This window comes from Pristis pectinata, chromosome 30, assembly GCF_009764475.1.
Source record: "Pristis pectinata isolate sPriPec2 chromosome 30, sPriPec2.1.pri, whole genome shotgun sequence".
Classification (NCBI taxonomy): domain Eukaryota; kingdom Metazoa; phylum Chordata; class Chondrichthyes; order Rhinopristiformes; family Pristidae; genus Pristis; species Pristis pectinata.
Window position 1 is genome coordinate 8,820,012 of NC_067434.1, and position 19,814 is coordinate 8,839,825.

The following is a 19,814-nucleotide window of genomic DNA, read 5'->3' on the forward strand; positions in this document are numbered from 1 at the left end:
TTTATTTTCCTCAGTAGAGAGAGAGATGACCAGAGGACATCAACTAAATCTGTTAATTGGTGTAAAGTCTAGGGGGGGAGTTAATAGAGAGAAAAAAAATCATCCAAGAATACTGGGTTTTTGTAATTAACTGTCTTAAGGGTAGTGGAGGAGGAAATCCTCATCACATTCAACAGGTAGGTGAATGAGCAGTTGAAAAACCATAACGTACAAGGTTGTAGTCCAAAAACTGGGACATGGAAGTGACCTAAGTACCTCCGTGTTTGGCTGGTGTGGACTTTAGCCTGATGGCCTCTTCGATAAGTTGCTGTGATTCTATGAAAAGACTGGTGAAGAGCCACCAACTTTAAGATCTCTGCATTTACCCAAGCACGTATAAGAATCCTAGTCTTGGTCTTCTTTACACGGAGAGGTGTTGTAAGTTCTGTGCAGAATTGATGGCATTTCCCTGCAATATCTGGGCTGCCTTCTCAAAGCAATAGAGGGGGCTCCACTATATGCTACTGTTGGACAAAGTTGAGATCTCTATTCGTGCACACCAGTCTGATGAGTATGCATGCTAATAGGTCTATATTAATCCTAAAAGTCTTTTACCAATCAACCAATAATCTCAATTAATTTGGATTATCAACCAGCGTGCCAATTTGGACATAAGATTTTGCCATCGAATATGCATTGCCATTGCTTAAATTGTTGCTGTTTCGATGAAGAACAACTTTTGTCTGTGCCTGATATGTCATTTGTTCAGCACTTTTACGCCTACACATCATTCAACTGCCAAACCAGAAAAGACCGGCAAACAACTGTTGCCATCTCTTCAACAAAAATGCAAGAATGTCTGTGCCTCTTTGATACTGTGCTTGAGACAGAGGTCTTAAATCTGTCAGAAATTATGATAATTGTTAGCCCTTTTAACAGTAAGTAAAATGCATAGTAGTGAAATTCTTAACATTGTTCATGGTGTTTGGTGTAGTCTTGGTACCAATTCAATTGGGTTGATTGTTCATTTTTACTAATTAATAGATTGTACCAAATATTTGGATTTGGCTGTAAATTTTGGGGATGTTATGAATGATTTGAACTGTATAGAGGCAAAAAGAAAATCAACATGCTTGATTGCTGAGTGCAGGATAGCTCATGCACCAGCTGATCATTGTGCTTGTCTGATAAGTGCTGTAATATTCTAATTTATGTAGTTTGTCAGAGCTTACCTCTGTCACTTTGAAGACTGACCATTTTGTACTCAAGGAACTTGGTGTTCATTTTGTGGCATGCAAGTAATGGGCAAGACGAGGAATGAAACAGGATTAATATGATTGTTACTACATAAAACAAAGCATAGAAGACAAATAACATTTTTCCATGCAAGGGTTCAGATAGCTTCCAACTTTGGAGTATTTTCATTGCTGAATATAAATTAATGTTTGGCCTATTCTAATACAATCTGGTAATTCAGTGAACCAAAATCTGAGAAGCATTAAAAATAAGATTGTATATAATGTGCTCAGTTTGTTTTAAGTGATCAACTGACAGCTCAATCTATAAATGCATTTTGTGATTGTGATTCAGTCAGCGTTCCAGGTTTGCACTGAATTGTCTGATCTCGGCCATCTCAGCAGTTAGAGGTGTTTGCCACTGCATCCCTGAGTTCAAGAGAGAAAAAAAACACATGAAGCGTTGCACTCCTGATTTTTATCTACCTCCTCTGAGAAAATAGATTTTGAACAGGAAAGGCTGGTCACGGGCAAAAAAAAATCAAATGAGTTGGAGCCCAGCAAAAGCTAAACCTAATCTTATTTTGTTTAAATATATACTCAATCTCCCCACAGATAGCCACACACCTTTAGAAACTGCACAAACTTAAATTCATTTTAAGTTGTGAAGAATTTTGTTTGAGCTTCCTTTTTAATAAATTTATTTTGTGTTGTTAGCTATACACTATTTTTATTTTACAGTCAATCAGCTTAATAGAGCGTGGGAATCCTTCTCGAAGTTTAGAACAAGTTTGCCGATGGGCTCATACTCAACAGCGCTCTGATCCAGAGCATGCAGAGCATCACGATCATGCCATATTCCTTACCAGGCAAGATTTTGGTCCCGCAGGTATGCAAGGTACTGTATTGTTCTCGATCAGGTGTGTGCAGTCTGAATTCTGCAGCTGTAAGAGGTAATTTCTCTAGAATACAATTACTGACACAAATTTAATATAAATTAAAATGTATTTATTACATGCCAATTAACCTGTATATAGACATCTGTAGTGCTGATGTGTCCTTAACATTATTTGCTGTTTTTTGAATGATCTATTTTTGAAGTGCATAGCTATTTTTCTTTCTCAAAGGCTCGTTTATTTCCTGCAGCATGTTCTTTGAAAAACTTTTGCATTCCCATTCAGGTGTTTCACTTTTGATGCACATATTGTTTAAAATTTCTTTGTAGTTTGTCCCCAAATGAAATATTAACTGTCAGGATACCCAGACTTCGCTTCTTTTCATCTGGGCAATTGCCTGCATTTTTGTCCCTTTCTATGACAGGTTGAAGAACTTACACATTTCAGTTTAGCCCTTCAGTTTTTACGTTTGCTTAATCAACTGTTAATGAATACAACACGTTATATTTAATTAAATTAGAAAACCAGTGCATGATTTTCCCAGCTCAGTGCTTTTATCTTCAAAACTTTGATATTCAAATAGTGAAAATTTGATCTTCCTATTGAAGATATTTAACTTGTAATTTATTCCTTTTTCTTACTGTTCTATTGAATACAGCAACAACCAGTGTTTTTTTTTGGTTGTTTTGCCCATTTATTATTGGCCTGAACTTTCCACAAAACCACTTGTCTGTTATCCACCTGCTAAACGTGCTCCTACCATGAGCAAATCCCATGTGGAAATTTTGGGCCTTTGCTAAATGGCCTAAGCTAGCTGTTACAATCTAAATTAATGCTCAAGTAAACTGTAGTTTTCAACATTTATGTGACAAATACATTGTACCACTTTGCTGTAACTGTCTAAATATAAACTTAAAATGCTTTTTGCAGTTATCGATTACTGGACATTACCAGAATATTGTGCAATCTCCTGATCTATTTTCTGTGACAGGAAAGCATTTGAGAATTAGTCAAAACAGAGATAGTGTATTCATTACCAATTGATGGGATTAAGCTTTCCTTTGAGCTGTAGTTTAAAACATCTTTGAGAGCAGTTCTTTCAGCATGCCATATTTTCAGAAAGGACAGATTTGCGTGAGATGCACAAAATTAAATGAATGAACATCCACACTTCAATAAAATAATTTCTTGCCTTCACTGTGCATAGCTGGATAACTGCACACTACTTGATCGAGGAATGTATGTAAAATACAGCTTTTAATTTTTCGTATAAACATCTGTGCCGAAATGCTGTATGTCTCATTAGCGCCGTTAGCATGGATATGCATTTGCTGATGCTTGTTATCTCCGAGGGAAGGTGCATATCTGCAATAGGCTTCACAGGACAGTGCTTAAATAAAATTAGTCTAATTAGTTTGCCTGCATGGTGGTCTTCAAAAGATTGCTTGAAAATGCTGCTGATTGCTACCACACCAAAAATTAAAAGTAACGCACTGACTCTGGGGTAGCTAATTGTGCAACATGATTTTTGGCAAGATGCGCATTATAAAATACTTCTTCACGTGGCGCATTTTTTCAGTGGCATGACTTACCAAATGGGTTTTGTGATAGTTTTGGAATATTTTGCAAAATTAACCAAGTCTTTATGGAAGGAAATTCAGAAATGTATTTCAAAAATGTTTCAGTTTTAACACCAACAGCAGATGAGATGTGTGGATATGGTCATAAGTAATTATGAATTGGACCAGCAGCATCATTGATGGCAGTCTGAACTTCACAGCCGATGTGCATATTTTGTGCATTTCCTTATCAGAAGAAAGGGTTTAAATAATATTAAAAGGTTGTTTAAATATAATTTAAATACTGTTCTAATAACTTCATGGTGAAATTTTATTATAGTAAAATGTTCAAATCATTTGGAAATCTGTATCCACAGCTTCTGATTTTCTGCCTGATCCCTTTCATAAATCATTTCATTTTCATTTTCATATCCTTCCTTGTATCCAAACTGGAGATAGGGATTACTAATGACAGTATTGAAATGGTACCTGGGAAGCCATAGAAATTGCTGTGGTAAATTTGCTCCAAGTCTTCAACCACACTGCATTCTGCCTTTAATGAGAGAGCTGATGAACAGAATTCAAATGGTTGAATTGGTAGCATTGATTGGCATTCTATCACTCACTGGAAAATTAAATTTGGACGTCATCAATATTTCTGTAATTACTAAGTATCAAACTGATGCTAATTTTTAACTTAAGATGTTTGTTGCTGTATTCTTATTTAAATTTTCTGCATGAAGTTGCTAGTAAGCACCATATTCACTATCAATGGCACCAGTCATCTTGATGAACACCAGAGAAGTATTGAATTTGAGTTTAGCAGTTTAAGGAACAGAAATTGACTCAGCATGAATTAACCCAATTGAAATCAATTAGGATTTAAAGGCACCTGCAAATCATTTTCCAATTCTGACCTGTTAGGTATGAGGAAAGACACGAGAAGCAAATAACTAATATTTCGAATATTTCTCCAATAAAACAAAGTACTGGAAAAACTCAGCAGGTCAGGCTGCATTCTGTGGAAAGAGAAACAGTGTTAACATTTTGGGTCAATGACTGTTCATCAGAAGGCTGTCTGACCCACTGAGTGTTTCCAGCATTTCCTGTTTTTGTTTCAGATTTCCAGCATCTGCAGCTTTTTGATTTTCACTTACTGAACACTTTTCCAAGTGCATCACTTAGAAGGACCTCAAACATATAGCTAATGAATGGATTCACTTATATGGATCCTTTATTTTTTAAAAAAATGGTTTTAATTGATCAAATTGACAAAAGCAAGTGTCCCTTTATCTTCACAATCTAAAAGTTGCAACACTATACTATGAATACAACATTTAGAAAGATAATTAGTTCTGCATCTGAATTGTGAAGTAAACTGCTAGTCAGTACCTCCACTAAAATCAGACAAAGGAATTTGTTATATGTGCTAAGCATTTGAATGATAACCTTTTTAAGTCACTTCCAGGCCATGGTTCCCATTTCTGTGCAGTAATTTTTTTAATTGATCGCAGTTTATTAATGTGATTCTTGAATGCTTCAGAACCTTGAGTCTGGGACTGACAGTATTATCCAAACCTTTGCTCAGCTATGATTTTATTCAAAAACATATATTCTTAGCCCACTTTTCTTTTATCCTTCCCCAAGATAAAAGCATGGAATAAAATTCTTTCTTGAGTGTATAAACTATGGAAAAGAAACATTTTAGTGATATGTTAGTCTATACTTTGTGTCTTCCAGAGGATTTACACAGGTGTGGTGTTTATAGGTTGGTGAGCTCCAGCTGTAAGTGTGTGTGAAAAGAATTTGTCCAATTTCAGTTTCCTCATAAGTTCTATGCTCTTTGTTATGCTCAGGTTATGCTCCAGTGACAGGCATGTGCCATCCACTCAGAAGCTGTACCCTCAACCATGAAGATGGATTCTCTTCTGCATTTGTTGTAGCCCATGAAACAGGTCATGTGTAAGTGTACACTGCAAAAATACACCAATGCAGAGGGATAAAACTCCATACAAGCTTTGAGGTGCAGAACAGTCACCCTTGACATGTAGACGGAGAAGTAATATTTAATTCAATACATCAAACCTTATTACCACAGTTGCCTTATAATGTACATCAATGTTATTTTACAGACAATGGGTTAGAAGATTAAAATAGTACAATATTGGTACTAGCCAGAGCTAACTAAAATAAAAGGCAATTTATTTTGTATTGGCTTTAGCCAAAATCAAATAGGCTTTCTCAAGGTTTTTTCTTTACTAGTAATAGTAGCAATCAAAACAAGATGAGAATGGAGACGGTAGCCTACTACATTAACCATTTTTTCCATAACTGGCAAGCAAAAGTCGGGATACTTTTGGCACTAGTTATACACCTAATATCATTGTGACAAACATTAGCCCAGAGTGCTCATAATTTTTAACTGGTGCTTACCTTTAATTTTTTTGTGGCATAGCCTGAGGGCACTTGACTTTCTTACCCTTGCACGCTCTCCCACATCCCCCCCCCCCCCCCCCCCCAATGGTCTTGTGCACACGCAGAGTTATGTCTGCATTTTTCAAAATCAGGTTTATTATCACTGACATATGTTGTGAAATATGTTGTTTTGTGGCAGCAGTACAGTGCAAGACATAAAGACATTAAAAACTACTATAAGTTACAAATATTTCTTATTCTTAACATGCTGTTCACTATATTAACCACTTTCCCTCTTAATGTCTTTTCCATTATGTAAGTATTTTTCCCATGAGACTTGTCTCCCAGTGTCTAGCTCAGGTGGTCAGCAATATATTTTGGACTGAAAGATGGTAAGGGGAGCACGTGGAGAGAAGCTCTTAGGGACAGTTCTCAATGTGCATGTCTGAGAGAGAAGAAAAGCAGAAATGAGAAAATGCCAGTCTTGGAGCAAGAGAGATGGAGAGGGAGAACTACAGCCCAAAGGAAGTAAGTTTAGTATCAAAGAGACTAATAGTCAAGTGGCATTGGCAATGGAATGAGGGGAGGCATTGACTGAGGTTGACAGTCATTAACAGATGAGAATGTGTCAGAGATGTGTTATTCGTAAACATGAGGAGTTGTAGTTTGGTGCCTTTGAGGACATTTATATGGAACTGGCTGCCTGAATTATGGAAATCATGGAAAGGAAAGAAGAAGGGGCTATTACCTAAATCTTGAGGAACACCCTAATTGGGGGTGAAGAGTATCTCTGAGTTGGGACTTAGGAGTATTCCTCCCATTTAATTGATTTTGTCCATATTTTGGTCAACTCCCAGAATTCACCCAAAATACATGACTTCACTTTCTCTCCAGTTGCATGTCATTTCAATTTCTCTTCCCATTCACACATCAACCCATTTGGCCTCAGCCTTTTCCACTGCCAAGTTGAGGCCACATGCAAACTACCAGAACAGCATCCTTAAATTCCACTTGAGTGGCCTACAACCCAGTGGTACGAACGTTGAATTTTCCAACTTCAGGTAACCCACTCCTCCCAGGTTCCTTTCACACTTCCACTGGTCCACCCAGTGTCTCTCCCTCTTTGTTCACCTTTTCCATCCCACCCCCATCTTTACCTAGACTCATTACCCTCCCCCACTTGGTTCCATCTGTCTATCATGCACATACTTATCTACCTGGATTTCTTCTCTCTTTGTTCTCCTTTCTACCTGGTTCCATTTGCCCATCATCCTTTACTTGTCTGGTTCCAGCTATCTCTTATCAGCATCTGTCTCTACCCTTCCCTCACCTACCTAGCTCCACCATTTGTTTTCTTATCTGTTTCCACCTATCACCTGCCAGTCTTTTGTCTCAGTAATCCCATCCTCCTTCCCCACCTAGCTCCATTTGCCCATTATCTTCCTTCACCCCCACCCCATCCATCTGTTTCCACTTATCACCTACCAGCCTCTGTCTCACCCCTCCCTCTCACTATATACTGCCGATCTTCCATCTACACCCTGTCCTCTTACAAAGTCCTGACCTGAAATGCCGACCTAGCCTTTGCCTGTACAGGTGTGGCTTGACCTACTGAGTTTTTCCAGCAGTTTATTTTTTGCTCCAGATTCCAGCGTCAGCAGCCTCTTGCGTCTCAGTTCAATGGGCAGTGACAATAATCATAGGTGTGTTAGAGCACCATCTATTGGATCTAATTAGAAAAGCTTCTACTCATTGCTGTTGAAACGCCCAAGGACCACAATGGTAGACAATTCAAATCCTCGAGACAGACTGTTCAACTTTTCAGTTTGGTCATGGCTGCTAGTTCGTAATGTTGGATCTTCACTTTGTTTATCTATGTTGATCCAGATCCTTGAACTCATTACTATCATACTACAATGATATACAATGAGATTTACTAGAATGTTGCCAGGTCTTCAGGAGTTGAGTTACAGGGAAAGATTGAACAGGTTAGGACTTTATTCCTTGGCGCGCAGAAGAATGAGGGGAGATTTGATAGAGGTTTACAAAATTATGAGGGGTATAGGCAGAGTGAATGTGAGTAGTCTCTTTCCACCTAGATTAGGGGAGATGAGTATGAGAGGACATGGCTTTAGGGTGAAAGGGGAAAGGTTTAGGGGGAACATTAGGGGGAACTTCTTCACTCAAAGAGTGGTGGGGGTGTGGAACGGGCTGCCATCTGATGTAGTAAATGTGGGCTCACTCTTGAGTTTTAAGAATAAATTGGATAGATACGTGGACGGGAGAGGTCTGGAGGGTTATGGACTGGGTGCAGGTAAATGGGACAAGTGGAATAACATTTTGGCACAGACTAGAAGGGCTGAATGGCCTGTTTTCTGGGCTGTAGTGTTCTATGGTTCTACATTTGTTAAGTCTGAAGCATTTTCAAAGGACGACATTGCCTGCTCCTCCCTTTTTTTCTTCTATTCTTCAATTTCTTGACTCAGACACAACAAAAAGTAGGACGTCTACTCAAAAATTAAATCAGACTACTGTATTTGTATATAACATCTGTAATCTTAATATACATAAGGGAGGATGTGGCCGTTGAGGATCTTTTGATTGGAGACCTGAGCTTCAAGTCCCAGCTGAGCAATTGGGCAATTTAAATTCAGTTAATTAAAGAATCTTAAATTTAAAGGAGAAATAAAAATGTAGTCTCAGTAATGGTAACAATGATACTACTGGATTGCAGTTTAAAAACCCATCAGATTTCCTCCTTCAGGGAGGAAATCATCTGTCCTGATTCTGATCTGTATGTTACTCGTAACTGCTCACTGGAATAGCCTAGTAACCAGACGACTGAATCGTTGATCTGGATTGTTTATAGTTCAAATTCAACCAAGGCAGCTGAATAATTTAAATTCAGACAGTTTAAATAGAAGGCTAAAAAATTAATGGATTGTTGTTGAACATCACTGGTTCACTGATCGTTTATAGTGTCCTACAGCACAGAAACAGACTCTTTCACCCACCAAGTTCACACTAACCATCAAGCACCCAATGCCACCAAACCCCTTAAGAGTTTTGTATGCATCCCTCATTCTACTAAAGTCAGGGGAGTACTGGCCTAGTCTGCTTAATATCTCCTCGTCCAACAACAGAATCAGTCCAGTGAACCAACCCGATATGGGGCCCAACCAGCAGAGGCTGAGGCCTGACCTGCAGGAGCACCCAGGGCCAAGGCACCTTAGATGCCCCCACTTACCTGCTGGGGCAGATCGCTTCTCTTCACGACCTTCAGACCTGTATGGGAACAACAACTTACCTCACAGGCTAGCTGGATTCATTCCAGGTTCACAGCAGTCACTTACCTTCCAGTCCAGGTGAATCCGCTCCAGGTCCAGGTCTGTCCTTAAGCAGTCACCTACCAGTGGGCTCCACTCCAGGACTTCCAGGACCGACGAGTCACAGCCACTTACCCCCTCCCCAGTATACTACTAGCTAATGTCCAGGCCATTGAGAACAAAGTTGATGAACTAAGGGCAAGACTGACCTACCAAAGGGGACTGGTGTGTGATATGTCTCAGCAAAAGGTGGCTTACACCTGCTTCACCCAACTGTGCCATTCAACCTGAGGGCTGCTCAATCCACCAAATATAGTGTCCTCGGGCAGAGGGGTCTGCTCTTAATAACCCGTGATGCTCAGACATGACAGTCCTGCTGAGCTCCTGCTCACCCAGCCTGGTATATCTAACAGTGAAGTGTCGACCATATTATCTGCCACGGGAGTTCACTTCAGCTATCCTGATGGTAGTCTACATCCCACCCCAGATGGACATGAAGCCTGTACTCAATGAACTATACTCTGTGGTCAACAACCTTGAAACAGGATACCCTGAGGCTGTCTTCATTATTGCAGGTGACTTCAACCAGGCCAACCTCAAGAGTGTGTTACTAAAGTACTACCAGCATGTCTCCTGTCCCACCAGGGGCCCTCACACCCTTGACCATTGCTATACAACCATCAAAGATGCCTTCCAAGCCAGCCCTCACCCTCACATTGGTAAATCAGACCACCAGGCTGTACTCCTTCTCTCTGCATACAAACAGAAGCCGAAATGGGAGGATCCAGTACAGAATGTCATGCAGTGCTGGTCTGAGGAAACAGATGAGCTTCTAAGTGACTGCTTTGAGTCAGCGGACTGAGCCATGTTCAAAAACTCAGCTGCCAGCCTTGATGAGTATGTCATCACCGTAACAGACTTTATCAGCAAGTGTGTTGAGGACTGTGTACCAAAGAGGACAATATGGGTGTTCCCAAATTGGAAACCATGGACGAAAGGTTGGGGTGTTGTGGATAGTTTGGAGGCTGTCAGAGGTTTACAGAGGGACATAGATAGGACGCAAAGTTGGGCTGAGAAGTGGCAGATGCAGTTCAACCCAGATAAGTGTGAAGTGGTTCATTTTGGTAGGTCAAATATGATGGTAGAATATAGTATTAATGGTAGGACTCTTGGTAGTGTGGAGGATCAGAGGGATCTTGGGGTCCGAGTCCATAGGACGCTCAAAGCAGCTGCGCAGGTTGGCTCTGTGGTTAAGAAGGCATATGGTGTACTGTCCTTCATCAATCAGGGAATTGAATTTAGGAGCCAAGAGATATTGTTGCAGCTATATAGGTCCCTGGTCAGACCCACTTGGAGTATTGTGCTCAGTTCTGGTCACCTCATTACAGGAAAGATGTGGAAAGCCATAGAAAGGGTGTAGAGGAGATTTACAAGGATGCTGCCTGGAATGCAGAGCATGCCTTACAAAAGCAGGTTGAGGGAACTCAGCCTTTTCTCCTCGGAGCGACGGAGGATGAGGGGGGACCTGATAGAGCTATATAAGATGATGAGAGGTATTGATCGGGTAGATAGTCAGAGGCTTTTCCCCAGGGCTGAAATGGTGGCCACAAGAGGACATAGGTGTAATGTGCTGGGAGTAGGTATAGAGGAGATGTCAGGGGTAAGTTTTTTACTCAGAGTGGTGAGTGCGTGGAATGGGCTGCCGGCAATGGTGGTGGAGGCGGATACGATAGGGTCTTTTAAGAAACTGTTGTATAGGTACATGGAGCTGAGAAAAATAGAGGGCTATGGGTAAGCCTAGTAATTTCTAAGCTAGGGACATGTTCGGCACAGCTTTGTGGGCTGAAGGGCCTGAATTGTGCTGTAGTTTTTCTAGGTTTCTATGAACTGGGAGATTCACTCCCTACTGAAGTTGAGGACTGCTGTATTCCAATCAGGTGACCCTGACCTTTACAAGAAATTGAGATACAACCTCCATAAATCTATTGGAGAGGCCAAGAGACAATACCAGTTCAAAATAGAGTCCCAGATCAGACGTCAGTTGTGGCAGGGCTTACATGCTCTAACGGGCTACAAAATGAAGTCGGGCAGCATAGCCATCCCTTCCTGATGAGGTTAATGCATTCTATGCACTTTTTGAACAGAAGAGGAGTGGATTGTCACCACCCACCCTGACAGGCTCCAATGCAACTGAACCCATAGTCACCGTCGAGGATGTAAGATCAATCTTCTGGAGAGTGAAAGCATCTAGCCTGGATGGTGTCCCTGGCCATGTCCTCAGATGTGCTGATCAGCTGGCGGGGGTATTTGCAGATACATTTAACCTCTTCCTGCTTCACTCTGAGGTTTTAAGAAGACCACTATCATCCTGGTACCTTAGAAAAACAAGGTAACGTGATTTAATGACTACTGACCGGTGGCTCTGACATCCACCATCATGAAGTGCTTCGAGAGGCTAGTCATGGCACGCATTAACTCCAGCCTCCCAGAGAGCCTCAACCCACTGCAATTCGCCTACCACTGAAGCAGGACTACAATGGACGCCATCTCCCTGGCCCTACACTCTGGAGCATCTGGACATGTTAGACTATTGTTTATTGACTACAGCTCTGCCTTCAATACTATAATTCCAAGCAAACTCATCACCAAACTCCGAGACCTGGGACTCAACACCTCCCTCTGCAACTGGATCCTTGACTTTCTGACCAACAGACCGCAATCAGTGAGGATGGGCAGCAATACCTCCAGCACGATTATTCTCAACACTGGTGCCCGACAAGGCTGTGTACTCATCCCTCCACTCTACTCCCTATATACTCGTGACTGTGTGGCCAGATTCTGCTCTAACTCCATCTACAAGTTTGCAGATGATACTACCGTGGTAGGCCGTATCACAAATAACGATGAGTCGGAGTACAGGAAGGAGGTAGAGAGCTTAGTGACGTGGTGTTATTGACAACAACCTTTCCTTCAATGTCAGCAAAACAAAAGAGCTGGTCATTGACTTAAGGAAAAGGGGGCGGTGTATATGCACCTGTCTACATCAATGGTGCTGATGTCTTGAGGGATGAGAGCTTCAAGTTCCTAGAAGTGAGCATCACCAATAGCCTGTCCTGGTCCAACCACGTAGACACCACGGCCAAGAAAGCTCCCCAGCACCTCTACTTCCTCAGGAGGCTAAAGAAATTTGGCATGTCCCCTTTGACACTCACCAACTTTTATCGATGCACCATAGAAAGCATCCTATCTGGATGCACCACGGCTTGGTATGGCAACTGCTCTGCCCAGGACAGCAAGAAACTGCAAAGAATTGAGAACACAGCCCAGCGCATCACGGAAACCAGCCTCCCCTCCATGGACTCTGTCTATAACACTTGCTGCCTTGGCGAAGCAGCCAGCATAATCAAAGGCCCCACCCACCCAGGTCATTCTCTCTTCTCCCCTCTCCCATCAGGCAGAGGATACAGTGCTTAAGCCTGAGGGCACATACCACCAGGCTCAAGGACAGCTTCTATTCCACTATTCTAAGACTATTGAATGGTGCCCTTATACAATGAGATGGACTCTTGACCTCACAATCTACCTTGTTATGACCTTGCACCTTATTGTCTACCTGCAATGCACTTTCCTGTAGCTGTGACACTTTACTCTGTATTCTGTTATTGTTTGTACCCTGTACTACCTCAATGCACTGTGTAATGAATTGATCTATATGAACGGTATGCATGACAAGTTTTTCACTGTACCTTGGTACAAGGGACAATAATAAACCAATACCAATACCTCTTCTCCCTCAATCCTGAATCATACAGCAGGAAACAGGCCATTCAGCCCACCATGTCCATGCCAACCAGTGGGCACCCATCCATATTAATCCCATCTTCCAGCATTTGGCCCATAGCCTTTTGTGCCTATGGATTTCAAGTGCTTGCCTAGACACTTAAATATTGTCAGCAACTCTCTCTGACAGTGTATTCCAGGTACTCGTCACTCTCTGGGTGAAAAAGGTCCCACTCAGATCCCCAATAAATCTCTAACCCCTTATGGAAAACCTATGTTCTTTAGTTTTACCTTCCTCTGATATGGAGAACAGATTCCTGCAGAGCAAGTTTCTCTTTCCTTGTGTCAGGAGGCTAGACCCGTACTTATTATTGCAAATGGTGTCTTCCCAGTGTTCTTTGTAATTGACCAATTATATGATTGTTTCAGGCATGCTATAACAGAAAAAATTGCAACAATAGATGTGAATTTCCAATGAAATCATGAGGCTCTGGAAAGTATGGTTAACTGGGGGATGATAAATTGTGTATGAACTTCAGTTGGATGAGGATGCAATGCAGGAAGTGGAAGAGAATTAGAAAGGCACTTTTCAGCAAAAGGTCAGGTAAAGTGTATTGATTCAATAGGGAGGCTCGAAGGATATGACAGAGGATAGACATTAGTAGTGAGGAATTGTCTAAATTGTCTACAATGTCAGATTTTGTTTTATGTGAGGGGCATGAGAGTACTAAAATTGCTTAGTCAGATGTTTGAACATTGTGTTTGTGCCTCCAAAAGTAGTAGAATATTTTAAAGCATAAATAAAACATTGTAACAATGCTTGAGTTTCATATCTATTATATTATATAATTTTATTATGTCTTCTTGACTAAGTGGATTTCTGAATGACTAGCACATACTTGCTACCAGTTTAGGAATGGAACATGATGGCCAAGGTAATCACTGTGCTGATGAGACAAGCATGGGGCAGCATCATGGCACCTTTGGTACAGGCTGCATTCCATCGTTATCACTGGTCTCGTTGCAAGCAAACAGGAGCTCAGCCGCTTTCTAAAGTAGGTCATCGAATTTAGTAATCACTTGTTTAGTAATCATCCATACTGTGGTTCCCACTTTTTAGTAGAAAAGTATCTGTCAGTCATATTAGTTAAAATACCTGAAAATTTCTAGATCAATGTAACATATAGCATGCAATAACTACAAAGATAAGATGGTGTTTTATAGCTTGAGAATAATTGTTTTTTTTCCATATAGCCCCTTGAGCGATTCAGATCAGGACCAGAGTTGTATCACTGATTCCTGGGTCATTCTTGTTCAGAGATAATAGAGCTGATATTAATATCCATAATCTCCACTCTGTGGCTTCCAAACTCCATTTAAATTTTTAAATGTTGCCGAGCTGACAGCAGTATTTAACAATGTATACATGGCATATCATGTTTCAATGCAATTCTGATAATAAACCTATCCTTAGAGGGGTGTTGCATTTTTTCAGAATTATACAGCTAAGAATAAATTTCTTTCCTAATGAAACACAGTGGTCTTTTCTAGATTTTGTTTGCAATGCTCTCAAGATTTAACAGTGCACCTCAGGCTACAAGTCATTCTTTGCACCTGATGTGACTTTCATATTGAGGCACACAGGATGTTGTCATTTTTTTGTGCAGCGGTGCTTTTGGAACATTGTAGGGGATTTGGAGCACATCATCCTGAGTATCCTTGTTATTGGGCAATGCCAGGACAGTATAGTGTTTCCCAGCATGGCACAATGTAGGTTGGGACATGACCAGTATTAGTGAATGACCAGCTTCCATCCTGTGGCAGCATCTCACCTGCAGTGCACTGACACCTTTGCCACCCCTTCCCTCACCAACCTCACCCATCTCTGCCCATTTCCCCTACTCTGAAATTGCCATGCCACAGGTCCCAGCGCCATAATCTCCCCCACTGAAATTCCAGAAGTTCCATTTTCTTCCCACCACTACCTGTTAAACTACTGATTCTTGATCATCCCCACAACTGCCTTTCCAATACATCCCCACACTCCCCAACCCCAGTTGGACAAAGAATTGGTTTCCAATCAATGTCTCCTCCTGGTTTTCAATCCACACACCGCTCACAACCACCATCTGAACTGCAAGGCTCCATTGCCTCTGCTGGCCCCTTTTCAACTGTCCCCATTAAAGAAAAATGGGCTATTATATTTTTGAATTTCTAGACAACAATATTTAATTATGAAGGATGTTACAGGATGAATAGTTTCTGTGCCATCAGTGATGTTGCTGTTGGTTTAAGAGTCAGTAGAGAATGAAAAACTAGATTGGAGAATTTTTATATGGATTGTTGTTCAAGCATAGCATTCTCTGCCACGGAATGTGGTTTGTAACAGACGGCCATGGCTTCTTGAAGCAAGAAAATAAGCATTTAAAAAGAGGAATTTTAGAAAATAGTATTTTCCTATATTTTCTCAGGACATAGAAGAAAATTGTTCAGCCCATCAAGTTTATGCCAGCTCTTGGAACATTCCCATCAATCCATTCCTCACTAATTTCCCCTGTAACCTATTCCTCTCACCTGCCCACCATTTCTGCTGCTGCCCACTTGTACAAGGGGCAATTTACAGTGGCCAATTAATCTAACCTTTGAGATGTGGAAGGAAACTGAAGCACCCAGGGGCAAACATGAAAACTCCACCACAGATAGCACACAGGTTTAGAATCAACTTGGGTTGCCGGAGCTTGACAGCAGCTGCACTAACTGTGCCATCCAGCCACCCCATGGTTTGGTTTTAGATTGTTTCAGCAAGGAACAAGCAGACACATGATTCAATTGAGTAACATTCTGCAGTACTCAATACTGTTCGTGTGTTTAATTAGAATACCAAATTGGAACAATACAGACAGGAGCTTTGTTTCTGTGTCTGTTATGAACATACAGCACATGTAAGGATTGATCTTCCTAGGTAGATAAGGAATCTTATAAGATTTAACATGGGCATAAGTGGAATAATTGGGTACTTCCTCTTCCTGAGGCCTGTCTACTCAACACTTAACACCATTTTGCAAAATTTTAAAGTCTCTTATCAAACGTTGAGCTCAATGAGTAATGGTTAGCAGATGAGTAAACAACCTACCGGTTTAATATAAAATAACAACATTCTACCTTTGCGTGTTCACTACACGTGGATGCCTTGATATGTAACAATATGAATTATTTAAAACAGCATAAATGTGATGGGTATATCTATGTATATCTAATATTTTCTCATTTTTGTCAGTTCCTATGATTGCCTGTTGGATGATCCATTTGAACACAAGTGGCCAATGTTGCCCGAGCTTCCAGGAATCAGTTACTCAATGGATGAACAGTGCCGTTTTGATTTTGGAGTGGGTTACCAAATGTGTACAGCTGTAAGTGTTCTTTTATTTCTTATCTTAATTACATATCTCATTGTCTTTCTTATGAAACAATATAGAACAAGTAATAAAGGATTCTGACAGTCTTTTTCTTTGAAGAAGTTTTTCTCAATTTCTGATATCTGTTCAGATTGTTGCATTTATGTCTGTTTTTTAAATCTTGTTTGGGCCTCAGCTAGCATTCTGTATTGATTTTTGATCATGTCATGGGATAGGTGCTATTAAGGCCTTTGAAAAGGTTTGGACAAGAGCAACCAGACCAATCACTGTTTCTAAAAAAAAACTTACCTGGCACAATAAGGTGGGTCTTCCTGCTTAAAATAAAAGACCACAGAGATTTGATTGAGATTTAAAATAATGCGAGTCTATGTCAAGTTGGATTTGAATTAGTTAGAGAGAATAAGGAATATGGATTTAATTTAACTAAGTAAGGATCTAGGCTAGATGTTAGGAAATTTTCTCTTTTCATAGAAGTTACTTACCTTTGGAGCAAGTTACTCTTTCAAATACTTGGTACAGATTCACTGCAGGTGTTCAAAAGGGAACTGCGTAGTTCCTGATTGAGGCGACTCTTGTACCTTTCTTATAAAAGGTAGGTGGAACTTTTGATTATGTGCTTTAAGGTAACTAATTTTTTTTTAACTTGTTTAGAATGGCTTTGCTGAATCAGGTAAATATTTCCCAGATTTTCTCCCTTTCCCTCCACCTGAACACTGGACCCAAAATGAATTTTCTTTTGTTGTCTTTCCCAGCTGATTATATTGCTATTGCTGGATAGAACCACATTCGGTTCTGAGGCTTGCTTACAACATGGCTGTTTATTTGAGCCTGGCTTGGTGAACCAACTTGCCTTTTCCTTTCCATCATTTTCATGTGTCATGTGCACTATGATTTTGATCGTCCTAGATATCACAGGCTTTTGTAGTCAGACCAAAAATTTGTTTGTCCTGATTGCAGTTCCGAACCTTTGATTCCTGCAAGCAGTTATGGTGCAGCCATCCTGATAATCCATACTTCTGCAAAACTAAAAAAGGTCCACCACTAGATGGGACAGAATGTGCACCAGGAAAGGTAAACTAACAATCTACTGTCAAAAAGAAATGGTGTGGTTTAAGATTGTTGTAAGCTCTATTTGATAAATCATCATGTTCCTCTATTAACCAAATTATTTGGCAATCTTCCAGTGCTTGAGGTGGTTAATACTTATTGGCCAATATTTATATGTGAAAGAAGCCATTTATAATAAAGAGATTGTTGGAATAATTAAAACAAACTGGAAATGGTGAAGTAGATATTCCGTTTTCCCAACAATTGAAATCAGAAACTTTTTTGTCCTTTTTGCTCTGGGCATGTTTGGAAGATACAGTATGTCATAGCATGACATAAAGTGGGCCAGATTCAGATAGCCCTTGGTCTTTGTGTCAAAGATGATTGTAAGTAAACTTTGAGGATTGGAGTAAGCATTCTGGAACTATTGTCCACTGAAATTCCCCCCTGCCCTATCCAAGATTTACTGGTTGCCAGCCAAAAGCAGATTTCCAGTATAGAGAGTTACAGCATAATTGAGGCCCACAGGAATGATCAGGACCTGGACACCACTAGAGAAGAAAGGATTCTATTCAACAAAGTCACCCCTTTACAAAAGCTGCAATTTTTTGCTTTAAACAAATACCACACTGAATTTGTGACTGTGGATAACCTTTGCCACATTTTCTTCTCTGCATACTTCCTGTAATGTTTGCCCAAGCAATTATCAACAACACCCCACCCCTTTACCCTATACACTAATTTTGTGCCATTTGCCTGAAGAATTCTAGCAGGGTCACTGATTGGATGTGATCCCCACTCTGCCATAATGATATATCCACGTGATTTTTGGGTCCAGAGTCCCTGTCTGAAATTCAACAATTATTTTCATATTGTTGTTTTATTCATCTGGTTGTCACATTTCTAGCATTTTAATTACTTCATAAGAACATAAGAAAAAGAAGTAGGGGGTAGGTCTTTTATTCCCCCTCTCCTCCCCTGTACCAAATCGACCATTCAATAAGATGATGACTGATCTTTTACATCAGGTCATTCCAAAAATTATAAAGAGGAAAGGTATCAAAGATTCAATTTTCTGAATCTCCAAGTATCCTATATATCAATGGTCATTTTGTGTAGATGGAGAGAATAGTTTTACTCATATTCTCTTCTGCCATTGGGCTCTATATGATGGGGGTTAATGGGATCAAGTTTTGTCTAAATCATGGAGAACTCATTTCTGTCTGAAATGAATAGATGAAAAATTATTGATGTTGCAAATTGGGAGCAATTTGCAATCTACTATTTTAGTGACAGTAATATATAGCTGGACAGTGTGGAAATGATGGGGTAATTCTCCTGGTGTGGTTAAAGATGGTTTTCTGAGTACATTTGTTTGCTATACAATAGACTGTTTGCTGCAAGTCAAATCTCCTCCTCTACCTCCAACTAGTTGGCAATAAATATTCTGTTTCTTAAATTGCATTCTTGTCATTGGGAAGCTCTGCAGCAGAAATGCAAGCCTATATGGTTAATCCATAATATTTATCAGCAAATTCTGTAGATAGTTAACCATTTCTGCTTTCCAGTGGTGCTTCAAGGGTCACTGTATTTGGAAGAGTTCAGATCAGTTGTACAGTCAGGATGGAAGCTGGAGTTCCTGGACAAAGTTTGGATCATGCTCAAGGACTTGTGGTGGTGGAGTACGCTTCCGTAGTAGACAGTGCAGTAATCCCTTGTAAGTTTGTACCAAATGACACACTTGATTGCATGTTCAGAACATTGCTCTTTCACAAGTATTTTTTGCAATATGGGAAAACCTCAGCCAGTTTATGCAGAACATCAACAATAAAACATATTTTTCTGATACACTGTTAGGTGATAATTCCATTCCACTGCAAGTTCATGTTTGAGATAGATGCCAAGAATCATTTACCTTTACAGCAAGAGACACATTGTTAGCAATAATAATATTTTACCACATTTTTCAGCAGTGTCTCACACTCTTCATATGCCATAATGCACTTTGAAATTTAGTGACTACTCACACAGTATTCCACAAACAGCAACTAAAATTAAGCTGATTCAGAGAGAAATGTTGCCTCCCCACTTAAAATAATGAATCTAAACACCCACAAGGCACTAATGCAGCCTGCTTCTAGTACCTAGACCAAAGGGCAAT

The 19,814-nt window shown here is 40.3% G+C and overlaps 1 protein-coding gene across 1 annotated transcript in view; it reads left to right on the forward strand.

Moving 5' to 3' along the window:
• Nucleotides 1-19,814, forward strand: part of LOC127584633 (A disintegrin and metalloproteinase with thrombospondin motifs 14-like) — a 163,826-nt gene that overhangs the window by 114,667 nt on the left and 29,345 nt on the right. Inside the window, 8 exon segments of the mRNA XM_052041452.1 lie at nucleotides 1,956-2,112; nucleotides 5,526-5,631; nucleotides 14,100-14,154; nucleotides 14,156-14,215; nucleotides 14,217-14,245; nucleotides 16,468-16,600; nucleotides 17,564-17,677; nucleotides 19,222-19,370. Coding sequence (XP_051897412.1) covers nucleotides 1,956-2,112; nucleotides 5,526-5,631; nucleotides 14,100-14,154; nucleotides 14,156-14,215; nucleotides 14,217-14,245; nucleotides 16,468-16,600; nucleotides 17,564-17,677; nucleotides 19,222-19,370 — 803 coding nt within the window.